The sequence below is a fragment of the Mustela nigripes genome, chromosome 1, assembly GCF_022355385.1.
Source record: "Mustela nigripes isolate SB6536 chromosome 1, MUSNIG.SB6536, whole genome shotgun sequence".
Lineage (NCBI taxonomy): Eukaryota > Metazoa > Chordata > Mammalia > Carnivora > Mustelidae > Mustela > Mustela nigripes.
The window spans coordinates 122,743,367-122,769,783 of NC_081557.1; the positions used below are offsets into that span (position 1 = coordinate 122,743,367).

Consider the following 26,417-nt stretch of genomic DNA (forward strand, 5'->3'; position numbering starts at 1 on the left):
GAAAGAATAATCAACTAAATATTTGCAGTATCCGAGTTGTCTTATTTTTTCATTGTAATTTTTCTTTTATTACCTGTGTTGCTAGAACTGTTAGATTTCCCCAGAACTTGTTCAACAGTAGCAGTAAAGGAACTTGTCTTGAATTTGCTTAATCATTATATAATTTAAACAAAGTCCCCTCAAAATTCACCTTAATTTTTACTTCTTTAAGAGATTTCTTTTAAGTCTTCCTTAGAACAATGGCTACTGCAATTAATAGTTACAAGTTACTTTGGAGGATCTAAAGTGGGAATTTAAACGATACCTTGAATTTCTTTTTTGACTGACTTACAAATGAATATTTTAACACAACTTAATATTAATATGACTTAATGTTAACTAATGCAGGAGAATAAAGTAACTTATGAGCTGAATATGGTGATAGTGAACAGTAGCTTTTATATTGCAGTAGTTCTGTCTATAATGAACAATCATTGCTGCTCACGTTTCATCCCTCATTTCTGTAGTTTAACGTTCCTTGGATGTTAGCCTGTCCATGAGATAGAGCATAACAGCTTGTCCTGAGTAACACCTTTGCTGCGAATACATTTTTTTTTTGTAAATTGTTGTTTCTCTCTAAATACTTCACTTAAACCTTCTTGCCATATCCCTTTTTCTTTTTTTTAATTAAAAAAATAGATACATCATTTGAACCTTCTGTAGCATTGGCAAGCCTTGTGCAGCATATTCCTCTTCAGATGATTACAGTTCTCATCAGGAGCCTAACTACGGATCCAAATGTAAAAGATGCAAGTATGACCCAAGCTCTTTGCAGGTACTTCTTCATGACACTGTAGGTGGTGTTGTAGATTTGGGAGGAGGAAATACTTTATTGTATTTTGTGGGTAATGAAAAACTTAGATGTTTAAACTGAAATCGTAGAATGAAATACATATTCTCCAAATTAATTGGAATGAATTATTTACCTTACTATCTAGGTTTGACAGGTCTCCCAAATTCAAAGTAATTCAAAGTCCATTTTCAGTTCAGCTTTTTTAATTCCAAAAATATACACACGAGTGGACTTACTGTACAGTAAGGAATTGGTTGGATTATCAGTATATTTTACTAATTTACTTACTCATTGTGGTTTCCTGCAACCTGTTTTCCCTGGGTTTTTGTTTTTTGTTTTTTTAAGCTAAGTACATACTTCTACTTTCTCTTTCAATCAGAATCTCTGGATAATACACTCTACCTTAGTCTGTTTAAAAATGTGTTTTTTCTTCCTTATTCTTAAATAGATGATTGGGTAAAATGCAGAATTCTAATTTGATAGTCATTTTCTCAGCATTTTGAAAATAATACTGCATTGTCTTCTGGCATTTATTATTGCTGATATGGAATCTGCTGTCAATCCAGTTGTCATTCCTTTGTGAGTAGTTAGGCTTTTCTGGTAATGTTTATGTCTCTTGATGTTTTTCAGTTTATTCTTATATTTCTAGGTGTAAACTTAATATATTTATCCTCAGCATTTTCATGCTTTTATTAATTCATTTGTTCATTTATTCAAACCGTATTTATAGACACTTAACTTACCATGAGTGCTAGGCAGTGTTTCAAAACCTCTTTGAACAAATGGATAAAAAAAATCTGTCTTCGTGGATTTAGTTTCTAGATGAAGAAGAAGACAGTAAATTAGTAACATATCTCTTTGATTGCAAGATGCATTCTAATTTCAGAGATGTTAAAATGTGGAAATATAAAGTCACTTGGTATTCTAGTCTAATTGGCATGACTTTTCCTGCCTTAATGGTACATAAACTAATTATACATCCTAAAATTAATTTTGTTTTAGATTTTTTTAAATATGATAATTAAAATTATAATTTAGTATTTGAATAGTGATAATTGTTTTTGGAAAAAAAGTAGATAGGAAGGACATAAAGTATGAGAGATTGGTTTGCAATTTTAAATTAGGTGGGTTAGGAAGGCCTCAATGAGAACATGAAGATGAAGTAAAGACACAAAAGAGGGAGCAAAGCCTGTGGAGATCGAAGGGGAAGAACGTCAATATTGTCTTAAAACTCAACTGATTTTTTTCTTCAGAGTACCCATTTATAGGGCTTATTCTAGCTATTGAGTTTCTTTATTTCAGTGACTCTATTTTTCTTTAAAACCTCAACCTCTGCTCTTTTTAAAAAAATTTTTATTTATTTATTTGACACAGAGACGCAGTGAGAGAGGGAACACAGGGGGAGTGGGAGAGGGAGAAGCAGGCTTCTGGCTGAGCAGGGAGCCCAAAGTGGGTCTCCATCCAAGGACTCCCAGATCATGACATAAACTGAAGGGAGATGCTTAACAACTGAGCCTCCCAGGTGCCCCTTAGTGATTATTTTTCTTTTTTTTAAGATCTTATTTATTTTTCAGAGACAGAGGGAGAGAGCACGAGCGAGCACAGGCAGACAGAGAGGCAGACAGAGGCAGAGGGGGAGAAGCAGGCTCCCTGCGGAGCAAGGAGCCCGATGTGGGACTCGATCCCAGGACCCTGGGATCATGATCTGAGCCGAAGGCAGCTGCTTAACCAACTGAGCCACCCAGGCATCCCACTGATTATTTTTCTAATCGAGCTTTTCTCCTCTACCTATTTTTGTTTCACATCTGCCTGAGTTTTTTTGTAATTTTTTTCTACAGTGTACACATTTGTGCGTGTGTATGTGGCACATCTAAATAAAATATAAGGATTTGGAACAAAATGGTTTCTGTGTACCTGTTACAAAATTGTAGTCATGACATAGAAACTTAAGTATTTATGTTGGATATTCAGAAAGCTACATGTATACAAATCTCACTATCTGTAACACAAACTTGGGGACATGAATTTTTTTTCCACTTTTTCCCCCTTTTTGTCTAGTGTTTGAAAAGACTCTTCTCTTCCAACTTTCCTTCTTTTTTCCTTGCGCTCTTAAATTTAACTAAATCAATTTAGCTGTACCTATTACTCTCAGTTTCTTGTTGCTCATTCTCTCAAACTTCCATAGACCTATATAAATATTATTCCTGCTGTATGGCCTTTATCTCTACTACATTTAATTTATGGTGATCTCCTTGCCATATTTAGTGGTCTGTATTTTTGTTTTCATCATCTTGATATCTTTGTATTCGTAGTCCTTAAAATTATAGAAATCCTGTGACACCATGCTGTTAGGATTTTCTTCATATTGTTCTTCTTATTTTTCCTTTTCCCTTTATTTTTATCACTTTATCAATTCTCTTCTATATGTCTTCTATATGTCCAAGTCTTTATGTAAAGTTCTCATTGTTTACTTTTAATTTTAAGAAACACTCTTACCAAGGCGGCTGGTGGCTTAGTCATTTGAGCCTCTGACTCTTGATTTTGCTAAGGTTTTGATCTGAGGTTTGTGTGTTCAAGCCCCACATTAGGCTCCATGCTAGTCATGGAGCCTATTAAAAAAAAAAAAAAGAAAGAAAGAAAAAGAAAAGAAAGACTTCTATCTCATCCATCTCTCCATAATGAAATTCTGTATGTCCTATTTAGCAGTAACACTCCATTATAAGTATGACCTCAACAGCACTAAAATTTCTTTCTCTTTGAGATGAAGATATCATAAATTATGTGGTCCTTAAATAAAATAGGAAGAGTCAGAGAATTACACATTTCATAGCTGAAAGTGAAATTAAAAATCCATTGGTCTTTCACCTTCATTGCCTAGGTAATAATATCTAACATTTTTCATTACATGCTGTAAGTTATTGCAACAGAGGCTTCTAATTGGTCTTTTTGCCAACAGTGACTTACACTTCTCTCTCTTCTCTAAGTCATCCTGATCTATTCAGTTCTCCCTTCTGATTAACAAACTGCAGTGACTTCCAAACAGTACTAAATCAAGTGCAAATTCCATTTCTTGGCAGTTGGCACTTTTCATCTTAATTTTTCAACCTTTTCAAAATAGCCATGGTATCTAACTTCTGAATTTTTCTTGTTTTTAAAAATATATTTGGTAGTTAATTTTTGCCTGTTTGTTTCTGTGGGAAGCTATGATCCACTTTTTAAAAGTATTGCATTTTTAATTTATCCTGTATGATCCTGTTTAACCCATAGTCTATCTGAAGTAGTTATTCTTATAGTAAGATGTAACTCAACAGGATAGCAGTGTTTATTTTTATCATTCTCCTACCTTCTCCTTCCTCATAGTCTGTATTTCCCCACACGTAGCACTTACTATGCTTGAACTGTTATTTTCTGTAATCCAAAAAAATGCAAATACCATACCAGAAACAGATAAGTAACATTAAAGTATGAGATTAGCCAGATGTAAGTGAAATAATAAGGAATGGGGTACATAAGTACCTTCTAAAAGAGAATGCTGATCCTAACTCCAGTTTTCTTGTTGCCATAAGGAAATTTGAATTCAGTATGGCTGATCTGATTTTTCAAAAGCCTGTAATCCAGTTTTTTATGTGAAATTTCCCAACTTTTAAAACAGTGGAACAAGGTAAACTGAGGCTGGCTCTAGCCATGAAGGTGCCATCTAAAAGTGAAAATTGGTTTTATTCTCTACAAATTAAGAATAAATCTTTTTTTTGTCTTTTGTAATATTGCCGGTTTTAATGTTAAGATTTTCAAGTTGCTGGGGTGCCTGGGTGGCTCAGTGGGTTAAGCCGCTGCCTTCAGCTTAGGTCATGATCTCAGGGTCCTGGGATCGAGTCCCGCATCGGGCTCTCTGCTCAGCAGGGAGCCTGCTTCCCTCTCTCTCTCTCTCTCTCTGCCTGCCTCTCCATCTACTTGTCATCTTTCTCTGTCAAATAAATAAATAAAATCTTAAAAAAAAAAAAAAGATTTAAAAAAAAAAGATTTTCAAGTTGCATTTTTTTGCAACTTGGATAGTTTCATTTATTCATCAAATTTGAATTCCTTCTCAGCTCCAAATAGTATGCTAAGTACTGGAGATCCATAAATTAAAGATCATTGTTCTTAAGCTCATGGTCTAATGGAGGAAAGAAGATTTCAAAGTACATAAATTATAACTATAATCAATGTTCTTTAAATAGTAAGAAATTAACTCAATATATCAGGGTTAAGTATCCTTAAAATTCATGTAGAAACCAATATATGTTGGACAAAATTAGTGTAGTTAATCATAAAAATAATTCATCCTACAATACCAGTGCCTGAAAGGATTTGGGCATATGCGAGTCCAATCAAATTGAAGCAGAACTGGAATATAATTAATGTGTAGCTCAAAGCATTGCATTTATACACCAGCGGAGCTTAGTTCAAACACCAGTACTGCTGTTTATTAATTATATAACTGTTGACAAAATTCCTAATTTTTCTTGCCAATTTGAAAGCAGAAATTGTAATTATTTTGTTTTCAGCACTTAACAGAGTAACTGTTATGGAATAAGCACAATATTTGTTGAGTGAATGGCTTCTTACTCATTTACTTTTGACTGGAAGTTTCTTTAGTATGCTGGAGGACATTGTGGACATATGGGATAAGGTAAAGAGTAAAGGCTTTTGAGATGGGAAGCTAGAAATGGGAAGAAGAGGAAAAAGCTGATTGGGTGATTAGGTATAATGCAGAACCATGGCCAAATGGAACTTTCTACTCTACTCTTAGACCTGAGCTAAAGGGAGTTCTGGCCCAGCGCCCCCTGTTCTGGAGAGCCCAGTTTCTTTCTACTCTGATGGTACCATTCCCCACAGAGGACAGTGTCCACAAAGCCAAGGAGATGTGCTCACATATACTTCTCTGAATCACATTTTTTAATGTGTGTATATTTGTACTAAAAAAATATGAACTGTGTCCAGCATGATTTTTTTAAACAAGAACAGTTTTTAGAAGTTATTGGCACTTTTTTTCTTCTTTAATTGGACAATATCTCAGATCTTTCCATGTTAGATCCCCACAGATAGATTCATATAGATCCATCTCATTCTTTAAAATTAGGGGCGCCTGAGTGGCTCAGTGGGTTAAGTCTGTGCCTTCAGCTCAGGTCAGGGTCTCAGGGTCCTGGGATCAAGCCCCCCATCAGGCTCTCTGCTCTACGCCTACATCTCTGCCTACTTGTGATCTCTCTCTGTGTGTCAAATAAATAAATAAATAAAATCTTTAAAAAAAAAATACTAAGTTTAAAAAAAAAAAGGAATAAAATTCTACATAATGTTCCATAGTATATTTAGCCATTCCCTCATTGATGGACGTTTAGATTATTTGCATTTTTCCATATCCTAAATACAGTGCAACAGTGAACTTACTCTTTATACACCAATACAAGTGTCTCTCTACTCCCTATATGTAGAGTGGCTACAAACTTCTATGAAAATCAACTTAACAACAGTTAGAATATGTAGAACAGCTAGCTGTCAGAGGCTCTTTTAACGATTTGTAATTATCATTGTTTAAAGAAGATGGCCAGAAAAACAAGAAAGGAAATAAAATATGGATTTAAAATAGGAAACATAAGGAACATATAGATAACTAACATGCATTTGGACTTTGGGCTACTTTTAACATCTGATGGAACATTTTAATCTTAAGAGCAAAAACTTTAAAAAAGAAGATAACACTCCAGTGTTAATATAGATGGTTATAACATTAGCTGTTATGAAAATAACCATATCAATTTTGAAGTCAGTTTTTTTAAGATATTAGTTGCTCTTTTTGGTCATGTGCTTTTGTACTTAGTATTTATGTTTGACATTTTATTTAGTTGTTTATTTATTGCCATATGTGTTAATATTTGGTAGAAGAGAGGCATTCACAATGAGTATTTCCAGTGTCATATATTAACTCATGTAGTCTTCAAATCAGCCCTGTAAAATAAACATGTTTATCTATAATCCATAGATAAGGAAATTGAGACATAGATATTAGGGCCCCTCCAACTAATAAATGGTAAGTTAAGATTTTGAAACCAGATCACTCTGATTTTAAAACCCTTTTTTTTTCCTACTACTATTTTCTTATTATGTAATCCCCAAAACTGGATTATTGGATCAAAACAGTTGTACTGCTCTTTAATGTGATCGATATTTAACATTAAGGACAGTCTCCATCACACCCCATATTATTTTGTCTTTATTTCCATTTAACTGGGTTGATATTCAAGAAGAACACTGATTAATTCAGTATGAGGCCATTTAGTGTATTTACAGATTCAGTGCCCTTTTATCTATGTAAAGCTTCCTTCTTTGTCTTGGTATAGTAGGATAATGAAAGGGATAAAAAGACCTATTTCTCAATTCAAAATAGTCATTTTTAACAGTGCATTTCATTTTTAGACTGCAATCACCAGAAAGGAAAAATTTTGTTTCCGTATATCTTAGTCAATAGCTACATTTGAGCTCTTCTTCTTAGGGTGAATTTGCCTAATAAATTCTAACTAGCACTGTGTAGAGTCAACTTAAAACTGCATTTATGTGAAATGACACTTTATCAGAATTTCTTTTTATTGAAATATGTAAGAAACTTTCTTACAAGTTCGGAAACTCCTTCTGTACAAGCACCTTTATACTTATTTCTGCATCTAGAACAGTGCTTTTCACAAGCCAGCTCAGTAAATATTGAGTCACAAAGGGAGAGATTGTCTACTGTAACTTTATTATTCCCAACTAAAAGATGTTGAAAACATTTTCAAGACTGATAGTTTTCTTTTTCAATTTTCAGAATGATTGACTGGCTATCCTGGCCATTGGCTCAGCATGTGGATACATGGGTGATTGCACTCCTAAAAGGACTGGCAGCTGTCCAGAAGTTTACTATTTTGATAGATGTTACTTTACTGAAAATAGAACTGGTAAGTGGGAGTATATAAATCTCTTTGAATGAATGGTCTCAATCTTTTAATCTTTGGGTAGTCCCCTATAAAGCATCTAATGTTGAATATGTTCTTGGTTTTAGTTGGTTTTGAATCATAATTTTGAAATAGAAATTAAGAATGGTATTTTAGTATAGATAATTAAAAGAATTTTGCTGTTTTCAAGTATCTAATATGAAAACATTCCTCCCATTATCTCTTAAATCTGGCTAATCAAGCTTTTACCACCCTTATCCTACCAAAACCATCTTTGACACCAGTGCTTGCCAGTATTGCTAAACTCAGGAGTTGTTTCTTAGGCCTCCTCTCATTTGACCTATCAGCAGCATTTGACACAGTTGATCGCTCCCTCTTGAAACACTTGCCTCACTTTGTCCTAGTTCTCTTGGCTTTTGTCCTAGTTTATTACTGGCACTTCAGTCTCCCATAATGGATCTTTCTAACTTTAGAGTGCTTTAGAGTTTAATTTTTCAGCCATTTTCTACTCAGTCCATTCTCACAGCATATGGGTCCCATCACTTTAAAATAATGTTTCTAAGTTAATGACTGCCAGGTATATATTTCTTGTTCATTATAGTCCCATGAACTCCAGAGTCATGTATCCAAGTGTCTATACTTGAATATCAAATCCAGCTTATCCACGATCTAATTTCTGATTTTGCCCTCCCAGACCTGGTCTTCCCTATCTTAAATAGTGACTCCATCCTTCTACTTGCTCAGGACAAAACCTGAAAGCTATCCTTCTTGCTTTTCATTCTCTCTCAGCCCTTAACCTACAAATCCTATTGACTCCACCTTTAAAATGTCCAGAATCCTATCACTTTTAACCAGCTATATCACTACCACCTTGGTCCAAAGCTCTCATCATCCCTTGCTGTACAGATTGCAGTAGTCTCCCTGCTCCTCCCCTTTGGCCCCGACAGGTGTCACACAAGACCTACATGATCTAGTCCATTGCTCCTTCTCTCCTCAAGTCTTCCACTATTATTGCCTCAGTCTCTGTACTTTGCTTACACTGCCCTTTTTGCTCTATCTCTAGTACTAGGCTGAAGACATCAGGGCCTTTGCAGTACTTGGCCTTTGCTTTGCTTATTATGCTCTTCTCTCAGGTGTCTGCAGGCTTACTTTCATTTCCTTCAGCTTTTTTATATATACAGATATCACCTTTTAAATGACACATTTTTTGAATAATAAAATAGCAGGTCCCTTTGCTACTCAGCAGTCCCTATCTTCATACCCTATTTTCGGTATTTATCTCCATGTTACTTTTTATTGTCTACCTGCCCTAGAGACAGTAAGCCCTATCAAATTGGGGATTTTTTTTAATCCACTCTTGTATCCTCAGTGCCTAGAACAATGCCAAGCAATGGTAGATACTCAATCAATGTTTGTTGAATGAAATTGAATGAAGTGTGGGCCAAGGAACGATCACTTTGTAGGTAAAGCTTGACAGATTTGTATTTGATCAAGGGGTTTTAAGAGTTTTTTAGACCACTATATTCTCTTGATCTCTGTTATGTTGTTATTTCCCAACTTTCTCTCCCAAAGTGACATGTTATGATGGAACTTTCCAGGAAGGGAGATAGTCACATAAATATTTTTGGTCCAAGGAAAAGAGCCACTGATTGGGTTAATGATTTCCCTACAAACTCCTAAGGTGGATGTCTTCTCTTTTTTGAAGGTTTTTAATCGACTTTGGTTTCCTCTTGTGAGACCTGGTGCTCTTGCAGTTCTTTCTCACATGCTGCTCAGTTTTCAGCATTCTCCAGAGGCGTTCCATCTGGTAAGTTAGGACACAAGCTTTCTGCACTGAAGAACTTTGTGTTAAAATTTTAGTTTAATATGGAGTCACATTTGTATATAGTGAAAAAGATTATAAGTTAGTCCTGAATCTATTTTCTTGTAGCTTTATGATTTCTTAGAAAATTGAGGTTGTGGGTTTTCCCTCCAAAAAGTATATTTTCAAAATGTTTTGAGTCTCACGAAAACTGCTGCACTTGGAACCACTACCAGCAGTTAAATATTATTGCTCTACATGAGAGATGTTACATGTCAGCATCACTGATGGTTGTCTCTTGCACATAGGAACAATGTAGAAGAAAAATGCTTTAGAATTTCAGAAATGTGAAAAGATTAGATGTTGTTTTTATAGCCCCAGAATTGAGATGTCATTCTCTCCCAACCCATAACCTATAAATCCAGTTAACTCCACCTTTAAAATATATCCAGAACCCTACCACTTTTAATATGCTATATCACTGGTTTTGATTTGATTTGATTTCAGTTCTTTGATTATCAGTCATTACAGGTGGAAATGACAAAATGTTATTTTGAGACTGTCCATTTATCTGTCTAGTGCATCGCAGGAAAGCAGTGCTTTATATGGTTATTTGCTTCTTTTAGGGTCTGGTCCCCAGTTTTACAGGATTAGAATCTTATTACTAGTACACCCACAATATAAATATCTTAGGAATGCTGACCCAATACAAGCAAATTCAAGGGAGACTGATGAAGAAGTGCTGAATTCCAGTTGTTGATTATTAGCTAGAAACAAAACTAGCCTCAAAGAACCATGTACATACTTAGGCTGCTTAGTGCCTCACTGCCACTGAAGGAAAATCTGCAGGCTTTATAGAAAGTAATCCTTATCAACAAGTAATTCTGTCATCCATTGTCACTTCGAAAGGGTTTTTCTGAGAATTTCTACAATTAATTTCATAATTGATGCATCAACCAATAACCCGATATTGGTTTGTTACATAAACAAAACTCAGAACTCAAGCTAAGATAGCATGTGTACTAGCTAAGTCTAACAAGGTAAAGAACATCAATTATTTGTGTCTGTCTTCAGGCATAATCATGTGTAGGCCAGTTGAGAAAAGGTTTATTTTCAGATTCTCTTGAGAAGGAGATTCTTTAATAAAACTTACTCATCCATTCTAATGTTTACTGCTCCTCTCACTGACGACATTTCTTAATCTGATTTGTCACTTATGCCATACTCTAAACCTATTTTTTGGCTCCCAGTTTTTTTAAAAGATGGAAGATACCTCCATATGTTGTATTACTTCTTTTTCTGAAAAACATAGTTGAAATAAAAATGGTTGACTTTGAAATATTTGGCTTATTGAACTATTGATATGAAATCATTTACTTAAGGTTTAGTTAGATCTGAAATTGAAAATTGTCATCTGGCTTAGTAAATTCTAAAAACTAAGATCTAATTATTGCTTATATACTGTATGTAGCCTGACTGGCTACTCAACTAAAATGAACTTGGGCATCTAATGGTCATGTAGTAGTTAAATCAGTATTACTCTAACTCAGTAAAGGATGCAGGCTTAGAAGTTCTTAAATGTGAGCAATAACTGGGAATCACCAACATCATTATTCATAGCATTTTAGAGCAAACTAAGATTGATGTTATAATATATATTATTATAGACCAAATTGCTTTTCATATGCTTTTTATAAGTGGAAAGAAATTTATTTTAAACCAAAGAAAAATATCAAAGTTGCTAATAAGTCATACACATTTTCTCAAATGGTAACTTAAGTTTAGTGAGTATTACAGTAATGTCCACAAATATTTAGATTTACTCACTCCAAAAAAAGCAACTTTCAAGCAGTTAGAATGTAATAGCCTTCTTGGACATGTATCTATGTACCTGTGAAGAACTTAGTCTCATTTCTATGTCAGTGATAATTTTGACCATACAGGATATAGTAGTAGACAACTATATTACCTGATTGCAAAGACCAAATCTACACTAGGAAGGTGTTTGGAAGATTTAGAGTTGTAAATTAAATAATCATTTTTTTAAAATTATTTCCTCTTCTCTTCCACTTCTCTCTCTCTTTTCACCTGTGAGGAAGCATAATAATTTTGGATTTCTGCTATTTTAGCAAGAGACTATCTGATAGATATAGCTATATGAAGCAAAATTATAATTCAGCTTTGTTTAGAAATGAGATGAGAGCAATACAGTGAGCTCATTAGAAACTGATGGTTTCATGGTGATGGAGGTAAGATCAAAGAAGGATGTGCAAAAGTTAAAAAGCGATTTTGAGACCTCAGGCATAGAATCAGAGCAAAATGAGAGTAGCACTGTTAATTTAAGAATATGATTGTTCCTGGGGTGCCTGGGTGGCTCAGTGGTTTAAGCCTTTGCCTTCGGCTCAGGTGGTCCTCGGATCGCACCCTGGATCGGGCTCTCTGCTTAGCAGGGACCCTGCTTCCTCCTCTCTCTCTGCCTGCTTCTATACCTCCTTGTGATCTCTGTCTGTCAAATAAATAAATAAAATCTCTAAAAAAAAAAAAAAAGAGTATGATTGTTCCTTTTAGGAGGAAGGAAAGGGAGTTGATTATGATGCTACTATAATTGTTGTTATTGCCGTTTAGTGATAAGACGATAGAGCCGTAACTTCACCTTTATCACAAGTTAACAACCAAAAAAGTGTTCTACAAATAGAACGTAATATTATTAGAGACCTTTTACATGTGAAGTATAAACATGTATTATTAGATTATGATTAATAATTAATTGGAACAAAGATATCTGCACTCATGGAAAGAGGCATTTCTGCAAAACCGAGTTCATGTTGTTAATAACCTCTTGAATATGTGATGACCCTGTATTGACTTTAATTTTGTAATGAAAGCACACTGTTGTGCTTATTATCAATACTAAGTTTTCCGCATGTTTTTGAACAATGAGCATTTTAGATTTCCATTTTAACTCTAGTTTCTTAAAAGTAATAGAAATTTTTGATTCCATTTATTCTTTAGAACCATCTCCTCTTTTTGGAGGTGGGGAAATGGAGTTGTTAAAAAGAATAACAATGCTAACATAAGACATCTTCTCGGTATCTTCTCCATACTTACCTAAAAGAAGAGCTGAGCTCTAATTTCAGTTAAGTTCGTTACTTTCTTGAAGTAGACTTTAATGTGCAATGTACTGTGTTTAATTCTTTCAAGTGAAAAATCTGAACTTCACACTAGATGGAGCTCTTAAGCTAATTCTAGGTTTACATTTTTTAAAAAGTTTGTTCCTATTGAACAATCTGGTAAATAAAATAGTCCTAACATTTTTCAGCCTAGCATTTTTCAGAATGGCAGAAGTGACTACGACTTCTATTTTGTACCTTAGTTTGTGTTTTAGGTGGAGTATAAGAATAAGGAAAGAGGTCTTATATGGAATTAAAATTACATGTGACTTTGAAATTTTGATTTACCTTGATACTCTAGAAATTTTAAATTCATAACTTTTTTAGAAAAAGACTGTGACTGAACATACAGAAAAGTACTTGCTGATCATGTAACATTTGCATTCCATTTGTAGGCTAGAGAATTTGTTGTCCATTTGTATATTAGAATGTTTGTCTTTTTATATTGGAATATGTGTCTTTTTTCTCTTCAGATTGTTCCTCACGTAGTTAGTTTGGTTCACTCCTTCAAAAGTGATGGTCTGCCTTCCAGTACAGCCTTCTTAGTGCAGTTAACAGAACTGATACACTGTATGATGTATCATTATTCTGGATTTCCAGATCTCTACGAACCTATTCTGGAAGCAATAAAGGTATGATGGTAGTTGCACCAGTATTTGTTCAGCTGCAAACCATGATGTGATAGATGAATGTAGTGAAACATTTATATAACTAGATACTCAATTTACTGTTCTATGGTAATATGCTTTTTATTTGAAAAATGTAATTAGAATGGGGGTTCATTAATATTTAGGGAGTAATCTCTTTCTTATTTGCTATAACTAATCTAAATTAATAACCATATTTCTTCAGTTCTACAATACCATCAGTTATAAGGCATATCTTTAAATTTATAACAGCTGTTGGGGAAATTTGTTTAAAATTAAATGCTACATTAAGTGAATCCGTACAATATCTAATATCAGAATTGTTAAAATATTTTTTTAAAGATTTTGTTTATTTGTGAGAGAGAGAAAGCATGAGCAGGGGGACAGGCAGAAAGAGAGGGAGAGGCAAACTCCCTGCTGAGCAGGAAGCCCAACATGGGGATTGATCCCAGGACTCCTGGATCATGACCTGAGACAAAGGCAGACACTTAACTAATGGACTGAGCCACCCAGGCTCCTGTCGTAGTGTTAAAATATTTAAGAAAATCTTAGAATCAAGAAAAGACAGTTTAACAAAATATTTGACTTTGTTTCTTTACTTACTTTTATTCCATTTTTGTTGTGAACTATTCATGTATATCCATATTTTATAGAATCTTTACTTGAGTTCTTTGTGAACTCACCCTGTTTTTCAACTTTGTGTAACTAGTAGACCTAAAAAGCACTGATTCTATTTGTCTTAAAGAATCGGTCACACATAGACATACTTCACTCTTAAATTGACTACATAATCAGGGTATTGCAAAAGAATTGGAAAATGTGCCTCAGGCAGACCTAATGAGAAGTTATTAGAAATCAGTTCTATTAATAATGTTCCTTTTTACGCTGAAATACAAGATAAGCCTCATTATCTTTATTACCTCTTCTATATCTGAAATGAATACATCTTTTTACTATATAGCTCTAGCTAAATCAAACTGATTTTGGTTGAATGTAAAACAAGACTGTTGAACAAGGTATTCCACTAGGTATCCCACTAGTGTTATATTTGACATTTCAAAAGTAAATATTTTGGGGCTCCCAGGTGGCTCAGTGGGTTAAGCCTGGGCCTTTGGCTCCGGTCATGATCTCAGGGTCCTGGGATCGAGGCCCACACCAGGCTCTCTGATCAGCAGGGAGCCTGCTTCCTCTTCCCCCTCTGCCTGTCTCTCTGCCTACTTGTGATCTCTGTCAAATAAATAAATAAAATCTTAAAAAAAAAAAAAAGTAAATGTTTTTATGTACAGTAGCATTTTATCATGGATTTAATAATAATGTTAATCTCTCTCTACAGTGTCGCTCTGTGTCCATAGATGAAACCTCTTGCTGTTAATTGCCATTTTTCAGTGCTTTATGTGTTGAGAATTCTGATAACTGAAATAGGCTCAGAAGAAGCAAGGTTCTCACTCTCAATCCAAGGGCAACACTGTTCTATTAGCTGTCAACAACAAGAGAATTAAAGAGATTAAAATTCCTTCAGAAAATGTTTTCTGAGGTCTAAGAACCAGATGATAATATCAGTCCAAAAATAGGCTTAATGATGTTACCAACTTCCATTATTCTGCATTGCTCCATTCATACTTGAAATCACTTAGATTTAAAATTGTATCGTGGGGCACCTGGGTGGCTCCGTCTGTTAAGCATCTGTTTTCTGCTCAGGTCATGATCCCCAAGTCCTGAGATGGAGCCCCGCATTGGAGTCCCTGCTCATTGCTTCTCCCTCTGCCGTTCCCCCTGTTCTTGCCTTCTCTTTCTCTCAAATAAAAAAAAAAAAAAATCTTTTGAATAAATAAATAAATAATTATATCTCAATTATCATAGAGCAAATAAAAAAATCTATATCTTATAATTATATTGTTAAACATGAGATTGAGTTTAATTTTTTGAAGTCAGAAGTCATTGTGCTTAGGTGCTTTGTTTTTCATATCCTGATTACTTTGAGCTTTTATTTCTAAGGGTTAATATTGAGTAAATAGTAGTGAATGAAAAGGAGATATTTTTTACTTTCACTAGAAAATTTGAAAGCAAATTGTCTAGGCTATTCAGTTGTATGCTAATTTAGGTCCTCATTCTGATGTCTTTGAGTAGCACTGCAGTATATTCTCTGGTCTCAGAGTTCTATTCTGAAACATTTTGCTGGCACATTGGAACATAAATAGTTCCATTGTGACTTGAATCCCTGGTTCTTGAATATTTCTTCACTTGATAAACTCTACTGTTAGGACGTAGTTATTTATTTTAAGAGACAATTATTTTTGCCAAGTATTTTGTCAAGTATTAGGGGTGATTTCAAAACTAGTGGAGGAAAAGAAAAGTTAAATGTCAGTGGAAGAATCTTCTTTATGATGTTAATTTAATAACAAAAATAGTTTCTATTTTTAAGCTTTTCTCTTCTTGATGTTCTACAGGATTTTCCTAAGCCCAGTGAAGAGAAGATCAAATTGATTCTCAGTCAAAGTGCCTGGACTTCTCAATCCAATTCTTTGGCCTCTTGCTTGTCTAGACTTTCTGGAAAATCTGAAACTGGGAAAACTGGTCTTATTAATCTAGGAAATACATGTTATATGAACAGTGTTATACAAGCATTGTTTATGGCTACAGAGTAAGTTTAAATTTGAACCTTTTTTGTTAACTGTAGAAATTGATGCATACTGATGAAATGTAAGATGATGGGATTGTCTTGACATTATTTCTTATAAATGGCAGAAATATTAATATTTGTATATAATTGCCTTATTTAGAAATGTAATTGCTGTCAGTGCTCAGGAGCTATTAAAATGTTAACTTATATTAATTCTGCTCTATATTTATATTGTGTATTGCATTGAGACTCTTTTGATTATTCTGGCTGGATATTTCTTAGTATAACAGAAGCATTAAGTGGGCTTATTCCAAAGAGTTTAAGTGTCCTCAAGTACTAATTTATTATTATCCTATAAGACAGTGTATTTTTTTTAGCCTATATATCTTTTAAGGGAGTTATGTTTAGTTTTTTCTGCTTATAGCTATTTTGCTGTTTATCAGATTGATAACTTCTCTGTTACTGTGAAAGAAGCATAAGCTCTGTTTCCCTCCACAAGTTGCAGATACTGAACAAATATGTAAACATTTATGTTCCTTTGTTCTCTTACAGATTTGCTTTCAAATTAATTTTCTTTTTTTGTAGCCAAGCAAATACGAAATCAGAGGCTGTTAGCTACTTGAGTGCTGTGTGTAAAAGTACAAAATAATGATAAACCTTTCCTAAAGACAAAAATATGGTTGGATATTTCTCTTCATTGCCAGTAGAGTGTTTATGGAACTTGACCAATGGTCTTTACAAATTGAGTTCCATGCCTTTGTAAGTTTTTATGCTTCCCTAGAGGAATCATAAACTAAAAGATGAATTCTTAGGTTTAGTTTATTTTCTGGCCCCAGAATCTGCTATAACACTAGTGATTTTTTGTTTGGCTCAGTGTTTTATTTTTTTTATTTGTTTGTATTTGAGATTATTAAATTTTTTTTTAATGTGTACACTCAGACACAAGCATAAAACTAAATTCAAATCTGTATCTCACCACCAGATGTCATCTAGTCCAGCCAGATGATGGTGAAAGCAGAAACCCAAAGCAAGTGTAACTGGCAACAGCAATTCATAAAGCCATCTTATTGAATAAGCCAATTATACTATCTAAAAATAGGCATATAACATATTTTATTTCTTGGTAATATGTGAATTCTTTGTGGTTTAAAAAGATAAATTTAGAAGTATGTAAAATAAAAATCAGGTATAAAAATTTTTTTATCAGACATCCCCATTCATAAAAGTAATTGGTTAACAGTTTTGTGTGCATTGTTTCAGATAATTTTTTTTACAGTTAACAAGATTTTATTTAGAACAAGAACAAATGCATTGTTTTTAAAAAATATTTATAATCTTATTTATATGGTTTTTTCCTAGAACTTTTATTTTTTAATGATTCATGTTGGCAGTATCCCCATGATAGGGTAATGAAAGAACTGTCATTCTGAATAAATAGATGTACTATATTTTAGGTAACCATACTCCTGTTGATGAACATTAGATTGTTTTGCTCATAATTAACATCTCTCTGCCCATATGCAGATGTAGAGGATTTGCTTTGAATAGGTATGCCAGTTGCTCTCCAGAAAGACTGTAGCATTTGAACTTACATATTAATATATAATTATACCTGTGACCCCATTCCTTTAGTGGTACTTGATATAGTTAGTCTTTGAGATTTTTTTCTAATTGGGGCAAAAGTGTCTTTTTGCTTTAATTTGTAGTATTACTGACCATTACAGAGTTTTCTGTCTATATTTTGCTTTGTTCATTTGTGTTTGTTTTCTGAATAACCCGTTCTTTCTTTTGTGCACCTTTCTATTGGGTCTTTTTCTTTTTCATACTGATTTATATATACTCTGGATGATAATCCTTTATCATGCTCCCTTCTAGTCGGTGTGATTCAGATTTATAGAGTGTTTCATTTGTAATTTTATTACAAATGAATATTTTATTTATTTGACAGAGAGATCACAAGTAGGCAGAGAGGCAGGCTGAGAGAGAGAGGGAAGCAGGCTCCCTGCTGATCAGAGAGCCCAATGCGGGATTTGATCTCAGGACCCTGAGAATATGACCTGAACCGAAGGCAGAGGCTTAACCCACTAAGCCACCCAGGCATCCCAGTGAAATCTGCTATTTCTCATTTATAGTGTCTGAATCGTAGGAAGGCTTCCTGCTCGACATTTCCCCCATCTTTTTTCTTTTAAATACTTCAATAGTTTTCTTATTTTACATTAGCTCATTACTCCTGTGTGACATTTGTAATAATTTAAAATTTTATTTAATTCCATTTTTTTCTAAATGGATATCAAATTGTTCCTATTCTTTTGTTTGAATAATTTATCCTTTTCCCATCCCGAACTTGTACCAGTCTATAAAGCACTCTAAAGTTATAGTATGTTTTGTTGACAATATATTTTATTTCATGCAGGTGTATGAAAGAATTTAAAAGTTGCTTATTTAGTTACTAATTAATAGCTTAATCCATTTCTGTTTGCTAATCCAGAAAATAGTAATAATATATGACAGCACGTAGGCCATTGTCTGGTCCCATAGTAACTGTTTTATTGTCATTCTTCCCTTCCTTCTTCACGACATTGTAAGTAGTAACTCTGCTAGGTAAAGGGCCATCAGATGAGTGATGTTTTACTTTGAAGGTAATAAGTTCTTGAACTAATTTCCTTTTAGCTTTTAAAAAATGTGTGTGTATATACATGTACATGTATACAAGAATCACTGTTTTATTCTCTGTCAGTTTCAGGAGACAAGTATTATCTTTAAATCTAAATGGGTGCAATTCATTAATGAAAAAGTTACAGCATCTCTTTGCCTTTTTGGCTCATACACAGGTGAGTGTAAGTGTGTATAGTATGTATATGTTAACTTCATTGATAATATTCTTTAAACTTCACATTATACCAACCTTGATGAATCTTGTTTAAATAATATGTATTTGACGCAGCATAACAAATCCACTTAGATGTACTAGAAATCCTGCCTAAAATCGGGATATGCTTTGAGTTTTTATTTCTTCCTCCTGTTTCCCATTCTTGTAGATGAATATTATGCTGACCCATTCTTCTAATATAGATAAACTCCGATTACTTCTCTAATAAATAAATATCTTCATGAAAACATCTTTTTAAATGCATCTCTAATTGTTTATAATACTAAATTGATAGATTTTTCATAATAATTAATAAAATAATTTTGTGGCACATTGGCTTTTATCTCCTATTTCTAATGTATGTACCTTCTCATTCTTATTATGACCAAAATTTTAAGCTCTAGAGCCTAATGGGTAAACAACTTTATCCATTAAGTTCTAAGGCTTAAGATTTAAGATGATCTTTTATGTCCACAAATTAATCCAAGGAAATGAATTTATGCTACTGGCAAGAAAGTCACATATAGTAAACATTCATTTGAAAGACATTTATTGATGGACATTGGGGGAGGATATGTGCTGTGATGAACACTGTGAATTATTAAGACTGATGAATCACAGACCTGTACCTCTGAAACAAATAATACTTTATATGTTAATTAATTACTTAAATAAATAAAGACATTTATTGAGAGACAATATGGAGTCTGGTAAGCATTCAAAGGGGAAGGCAATCCTTACACTCAAGGAACTCTTAAGTTTTGAGTACTACATATGAACAATATATATATCATTTATAAATAATGTATACTATTTTTTTCTGGTTTTACTCTGATTGTCTTACTTTTACTCTGTCTTACTTCTGTAAAAGGAGTAGGTGGGAGAATCAGAAGAGAAGATAGCTTTACTGGGATTGAGTTGATAAGAATGCCTGTTTCCTATATATAAGCTGTGAAATAGCTCAAGTATAACTTCTTTTTTTTTTTTAAGATTTTATTTATTTATTTGACAGAGCGAGATCATAAGTAGGCAGAGAGGCAGGCAGAAAGAGAGAGAGAGGAGGAAGCAGGCTCCCTGCCAAGCAGAGAGCCCAATGCGGGACTTGATCCCAGGACCCTGAGATCATGACCTGAGCCGAAGGCAGAGGCTTAACCCACTGAGCCACCCAGGCGCCCTAGTATAACTTCTTAAATGGAAAAAATTAACATATGAGTGATGGCCTATAAGTAGTAGTATACTCAAAGAAATAATTTTATTCTCTTTCTGAAGAAAATCTGTTCACAAATTAAATTTAACATCTCAGGACCAAGGGAGATGAAATCTCTTCCCTCCAATTGCCAAACATTATTTTCCTAGTAAATTGATTTCTGTACTTGCTTTATCACTAGTCTGTATTTACCATATATTATATAAAATGTATATATATCTATGTGTGTATAGGTAGCTATAAATACATTATATATACTATATTACCTTTCTGAATCAGAGCTGTTAGAAAAAAAAACTATAGGAGGGTTCCATGCTCCCAAGGAAAAGAAGACAGGAATTCACCAGAGAACCTAATAAAAGTTCTGTCATAGTTGAGACCTTGTCTGATAGCAAGCCAGCAAGGATTTTTTTGGATTGATAGATTTCACTATATAATTGAAAAGCCTTTTTTTCTTACAACTGAGGAAGCTAACATTTATTAAGCATTTAAATTTGCCTAGCTTCTATCCTAAGTAGTTTACATGTATTATTTCTCAATCCTCAGAAACAATCTATGAAGTAATAAGATAGTATCCCCATTTTACAGATGAAAAAACTGGGTTTATATTACCTGCTTTTCAGCGTCATGCAGACAAGTGGCAAATTGGGGTATGATATGAACCAAATGACTCTAGAACTCATGCTTAACTAGTATGTTAAAGTTCCTTCCTTCAGAATGCTATCAACACCCCATTTTGATAAAAAATTTTTTCAACTGAGGACTCTGTTACATTCCACAAATATTCAAAATGTCAGAATTCTAAGTTTTCAGGTTTAAATCACATCTTTTCAGATGCCTTTTCAGTTACTTTTTGTTGTTGCAAAATCTAGGATTTGAGCCAAGATTGCTTCAAAGTCAATGAGCATCCACTTCACTAAACCTCCACCACACCAAAAAAGATCAGCAAGGACCCTAAACAGTATACTTACATTCTGTGCATTTATGAAGTGTGTACCTAGTCAAGGAAATTTTCACCTAAAGTAAATATGTGTGGCCCTATATGGTACTCCCCTTATTATTTTATCCAAAATATGTATTCATTAGCATGTCTTTTTCAGATTTGGTTTTACAAAAAATTTGGATGCAAGCATGTGACTGTAAGAGAGATAATGCCAGTAGCATTATATTAAGTGTTTGAGAGACCTGGGTTCCCTCTGGTACTATTTTAACTGTAAAACCTTGGGCAAGTCACATGTTTCTTTAGATATTAATTCTTATCTGCAGAATGAGAAGTTATGACTGAAGATTACCTAAATTTATTTCTAATTTTATCTGTCCCCATTTCTGGGTCTTTGTAGTAGTGTTAAGTGCAATATAATTTTAATTGATCTTTATTAAACATTGTATATTAAGATTTTAGTTATTTGATTCATGGTATGAGAATCACTTCCTTGTATTTTCTCTACGGATATCAAGAGAGAAGCATATGCACCTCGGGTATTCTTTGAGGCTTCTAGACCTCCATGGTTTACCCCCAGATCACAACAAGACTGTTCTGAATACCTCAGGTTTCTGCTAGACAGGTAAAAAGTATTTGAAAGTTATGATTTGAATTGTTTTCTTTCATAACATTATTTCTGTGGCATATTGTTTTTGCCTTTAAAAACATAATTCAAATGTTAATCTTTAAAATACCTTGCATTTACTGTATATATTTAAGTGTTCTTTTGTTTTTAATTTGGCTTCTTTTTTTGATTTTCTTACTTTGGACCAGCTGTTCTTAGAGTGTGGTACAAAGACCCCCTGCGGGTTCCAAAAACATTCTCAGGGGTCTTCCCTTTTCTAACTATATATCTGTGTATATGTAATTGAGCCAGATTTTCTTCATATGTTTCATCCAGAGCAACATATCACAATAGATTAAATGCAGAGCAGCTATGAGGATCCAGCTGTCTTCTATTAAGCCAGATACTTGAAATATTTGCAAAATGTAAAACAGTGCCATTCTTCTCACTAAATCTTGTGGGTTTAGAAAATACAACTTTTTCATAATGAATATTAACACATAATGGGTTTATTATTTTCAAATGTATTATTTTATTACTTTTATTCTCAGTTTTTGAATACAGTAAATATTGATGGGCATAACGACATGAATGGAAGCTGTTGGGTTCCTCAATTTTCCTCAGTTCCTTTTAAGAGTATAAAGGGATTTGGAGACCAAAAATTTAATAGTTGCTCCTTTAGATCAGTATATAATTAGATGAGTTTGGTGTATTTTGTTGTATCCTTACCACTTAGTTAATAAAACCTCTATCTTCTTCTCCAGATCATTGCCTTCCTTCTATTACATAAATGACTAGTAAAGTTAGTTGAACTTAACATGTGCTGATTAGCTGATTGCTAAGGACATGTTGAGCGGTTTCTTTGTACCAGGCTTTCTATGAGATGTCAGGCAGACAAAGACATAGAAGATAATTAGTGGACATATATCATTTACTATCATGTAATAAGTGCTATAAAATAGCAGTATGAAGAAAGAATGAGACTATAAGGTAGTGATAGCCCCTAACTTCTAATCTATATTCTTAAATTGTTCAATATTCCTCTGGATTAAAAGAGGAAAAACTTGATTTTTTAAGTTATTATATTTGATTAAAAAATAATTTGGCTATTTATATAAGCCACCAATTTTTTTTAAAAGATTTTATTTATTTATTTGACAGAGATCACAAGAAGGTAGAGAGGCAGGTGGGGGGTGGGAGGAGGTGGGGAAGCAGGCTCCACACCAAGCAAAGAGCCCGATGCTGGGCTCAATCCCAGGACCCTGAGACCATGACCTGAGCTGAGGCAGAGGCTTAACTCACTGAGCTACCCAGGCGCCCCTAAGCCACCAATATTTTTAAATAGCAATGATATTGAAACATAAGTGAAGCAGCAATATAATGATATATACTCTCCTGCAGGCTACATGAAGAAGAAAAGATCTTGAAAGTTCAGTCCTCACACAAGCCATCTGAAAGTCTGGGGTGCAATGAAACTTCTTTACAGGAAGTAGCCAGTAAGGCAGCTGTACTAGCAGAGAGCCCTTGCACAAGTGATGGTGAGAAGACTTTAATAGAAAAAATGTTTGGAGGAAAACTACGAACTCATATATGTTGTTTGAACTGCAGGAGTACCTCACAAAAAGTGGAAGCCTTTACCGATCTTTCACTGGCCTTTTGTCCTTCCTCTTCTGTCGAAAACTTGTCTTTTCAAGATCCAGCATCATCAGCCAGTACACAAGACGGTGGCCTAATGCAAGCCAGTGTACCTGGTCCTTCAGAAGAACCAGGAGTTTATAATCCAGCAACAGCTGCCTTTGTTTGTGACTCAGCTATGAATGAAAGAATGTTAGGCAGTCCTTCTGATGAGTTTTGCTGTACTGAAAACACTTGTGTCCCCAGTGAATCTAGCACAATTCTTGTTAATAAAGATGTACCTCAGAAACCAGGAGGTGGAAGCACACCTTCAGTAACTGACTTACTAAATTATTTTTTGGCTCCAGAGATTCTTACTGGCGATAACCAGTATTATTGTGAAAACTGTGCCTCTTTGCAGAATGCTGAGAAAACTATGCAAATCACGGAGGAGCCTGAGTACCTTATTCTTACTCTCCTGAGATTTTCATATGATCAAAAGTATCATGTGAGAAGAAAGATTTTAGACAACGTGTCACTGCCACTGGTTTTGGAGTTGCCAGTTAAAAGAACTACTTCTTTCTCTTCATTGTCAGAAAGTTGGTCTATAGATGTTGACTTCACTGATGTTAGTGAGAACCTAGCTAAAAAATTAAAGCCTTCTGGAACTGAAGAAACTTGCTGCTCCAGATTGGTGCCATATCTATTAAGTTCTGTTGTTGTTCACTCTGGTATATCCTCTGAAAGTGGGCATTACTATTCTTATGCTAGAAACATCACAGGTACAGAGTCCTCATACCAGATGTGCCATCAGTCTGAGACTCTGGCATTAGCATCCTCCCAAAGTCATTTCCTAGAGAGAAATAGTCCCAGTGCAGTTATTGAACAGGATTTAGAGAATAAGGAAATGTCAAAAGAATGGTTTTTATTTAATGACAGCAGAGTGACATTTACTTCATTTCAGTCAGTCCAGAAAATTACGAGTAGGTTTCCAAAGGACACAGCTTATGTGCTTTTGTATAAAAAACAGAATAGCACTAATGGTTTAAGTGGTAACAGTTCAACCAGTGGACTCTGGGTAAATGGAGACCCACCTCTACAGAAAGAACTTATGGATGCTATAACAAAAGACAATAAACTATATTTACAGGTAAGTTGGATATAGAAACTTAATCTGTGGAAAATATTTAAACAATTGGTTTAACAGTGGTTAAATGAGTATCCTAATTTTGAAATCCAACTTCTGCATTTTCAAGGAATTTACAGTGGCAGTTCTGAAATTTGGGTCTGGGTTTATATAGAAATCAGCCTATATACTGTATATATATATACTATATATATTTCTATATATATTTCTATATATACTTCTACATATATAGAAAGCCATTACTTTCTAATGCTATGAATTAGCTATGAAAAGTTGGAGTTAGATGCAGTTTAAAAGACCTCACTTGTTTTTAATTACAAAAGATGTGCTCATTATACAGTCATTCCGTACAGAAATACAGGAAGCTTAGTAAAATGGAAGTATCTTCCCTCTCCTCTTTAATCCCGCCTACCAGAGGAAACAGCTGCTGGATCTGGTGTTTATTTCATTCTACACTGTTTGACAGGTATTCTAAGGGCACTTACTAACATTCAGGTGGATAAGATAAAGCACACTGAAAAGATTATTAGTTTGGCAATGTCCTGGAGTAACAGAAAAATTTTATACTTTACAGAAAAAATAATAGAAATACTATTAAGCCTGATTCACCACCAAAAATTCTGACTTTCAGTCAGAAGACTTATGATTAAGTTAACAGGATGTATTCAATCATATCCTTCTTGCTAGATATTCCATAAGCACTGATATTAATTGTCATGATTCTTGGAGATTAAAAGGAGGAGTAAGGGCAAGAGGGTTAGGTTGAAATAGAAATTTTCTGTGATATAAGATACAGAAAATAAGACCCAGTATAATCTTGACTTGTGGAAGTATGCAGATTATATTTCAATGATGGGTAAAATAGTATCTTTATCCAAGGATAGAGACATAGATTTTAAAAAGATGAGGAACCTACTACTCTCTTTCTGTGATTGGATTGCCAAAAGCTCTTGTAACCATAACTATTTCATTATAGCCTACCTCCAAATGATTTTCTCTGTCTTAACTATTTCCCCCATTATAGTATTTACAATATCTGGGTGTGATAAGCCATTCTTTTCATTATTGTTTCATTGTCACTATAAAGGAAAGCATTATGTACTTTGTTAATTCAGTTTTTCAGTGTCTGCAGTTTTTCTAAATTCCATCCGAAGTCTCAGATTGGCAAGTTAATGTAATTTAAAAGATATTGCCAAATTTTATTTTTTTATTTTTCTGTTTCCTTTTTGCTTTATTTTTTTTTCAACTGATTTATTTTATTTTATTTTTCAGTGTTCAAGATTCATTGTTTATGCACCACACCCAGTGCTCCATGCAATAAGTGCCCTCCTTAATACCTAGCACCAGGTTTACCCAACCCCCAACCCACTCCCCTCCAAAACCCTCAGTTTGTTTCTCAGAGTCCAGAGTCTCTCATGGTTTGTCTCCCCCTCCAATTTCCCCCAACTCACTTCTCTCCTCCCAATGTCTTCCGTGTTATTCCTTATGCTCCATGAGTAAGTGAAACCATATAATTGACTCTCTCTGCTTGACTTACTTCATTCAGCATAATCTCCTCCAGTCCCGTCATGGGATACAAAAGTTGGGTATTCATCCTTTCTGATGGAGGCATAATACTCCATTGTATATATGGGCCATATCTTCTTTATCCATTCATCCATTGAAGTGCATCTTAGTTCTTTCCAGTTTGGCAACTCTGGCCATTGCTGCTGTGAACATTGGGGTACAGATGGCCCTTCTTTTCACTACATCAGTATCTTTGGGGTAAATACCCAGGAGTGCAATTGCAAGGTCATAGGGTAGCTCTATTTTTCATTTCTTAAGGAATCTCCACACTGGTTTCCAAAGTGGCCGCACCAATTTGCATTCCCACCAACAGTGTAAGAGGGTTTCCCTTTCTCCACATCCTCTCCAACACTTGTTTCCTGTTTTTTAATTTTGGCCATTCTAGCTGGTGTAAGGTGATATCTCAATGTGGTTTTGATTTTAATCTCCCTG

General features: G+C 34.2%; 1 protein-coding gene across 1 annotated transcript in view; it reads left to right on the forward strand.

The window, feature by feature from the left end:
• USP38 (ubiquitin specific peptidase 38) overlaps positions 1–26,417 on the forward strand; it is a 35,783-nt gene that overhangs the window by 1,585 nt on the left and 7,781 nt on the right. The window contains exons 2-9 of the mRNA XM_059373034.1: positions 679–814; positions 7,671–7,800; positions 9,503–9,604; positions 13,242–13,400; positions 15,863–16,056; positions 18,773–18,866; positions 21,570–21,676; positions 23,060–24,422. Of these exons, the coding sequence (XP_059229017.1) occupies positions 679–814; positions 7,671–7,800; positions 9,503–9,604; positions 13,242–13,400; positions 15,863–16,056; positions 18,773–18,866; positions 21,570–21,676; positions 23,060–24,422 (2,285 nt within the window). The remainder of the gene's footprint in view (positions 1–678; positions 815–7,670; positions 7,801–9,502; positions 9,605–13,241; positions 13,401–15,862; positions 16,057–18,772; positions 18,867–21,569; positions 21,677–23,059; positions 24,423–26,417) is intronic.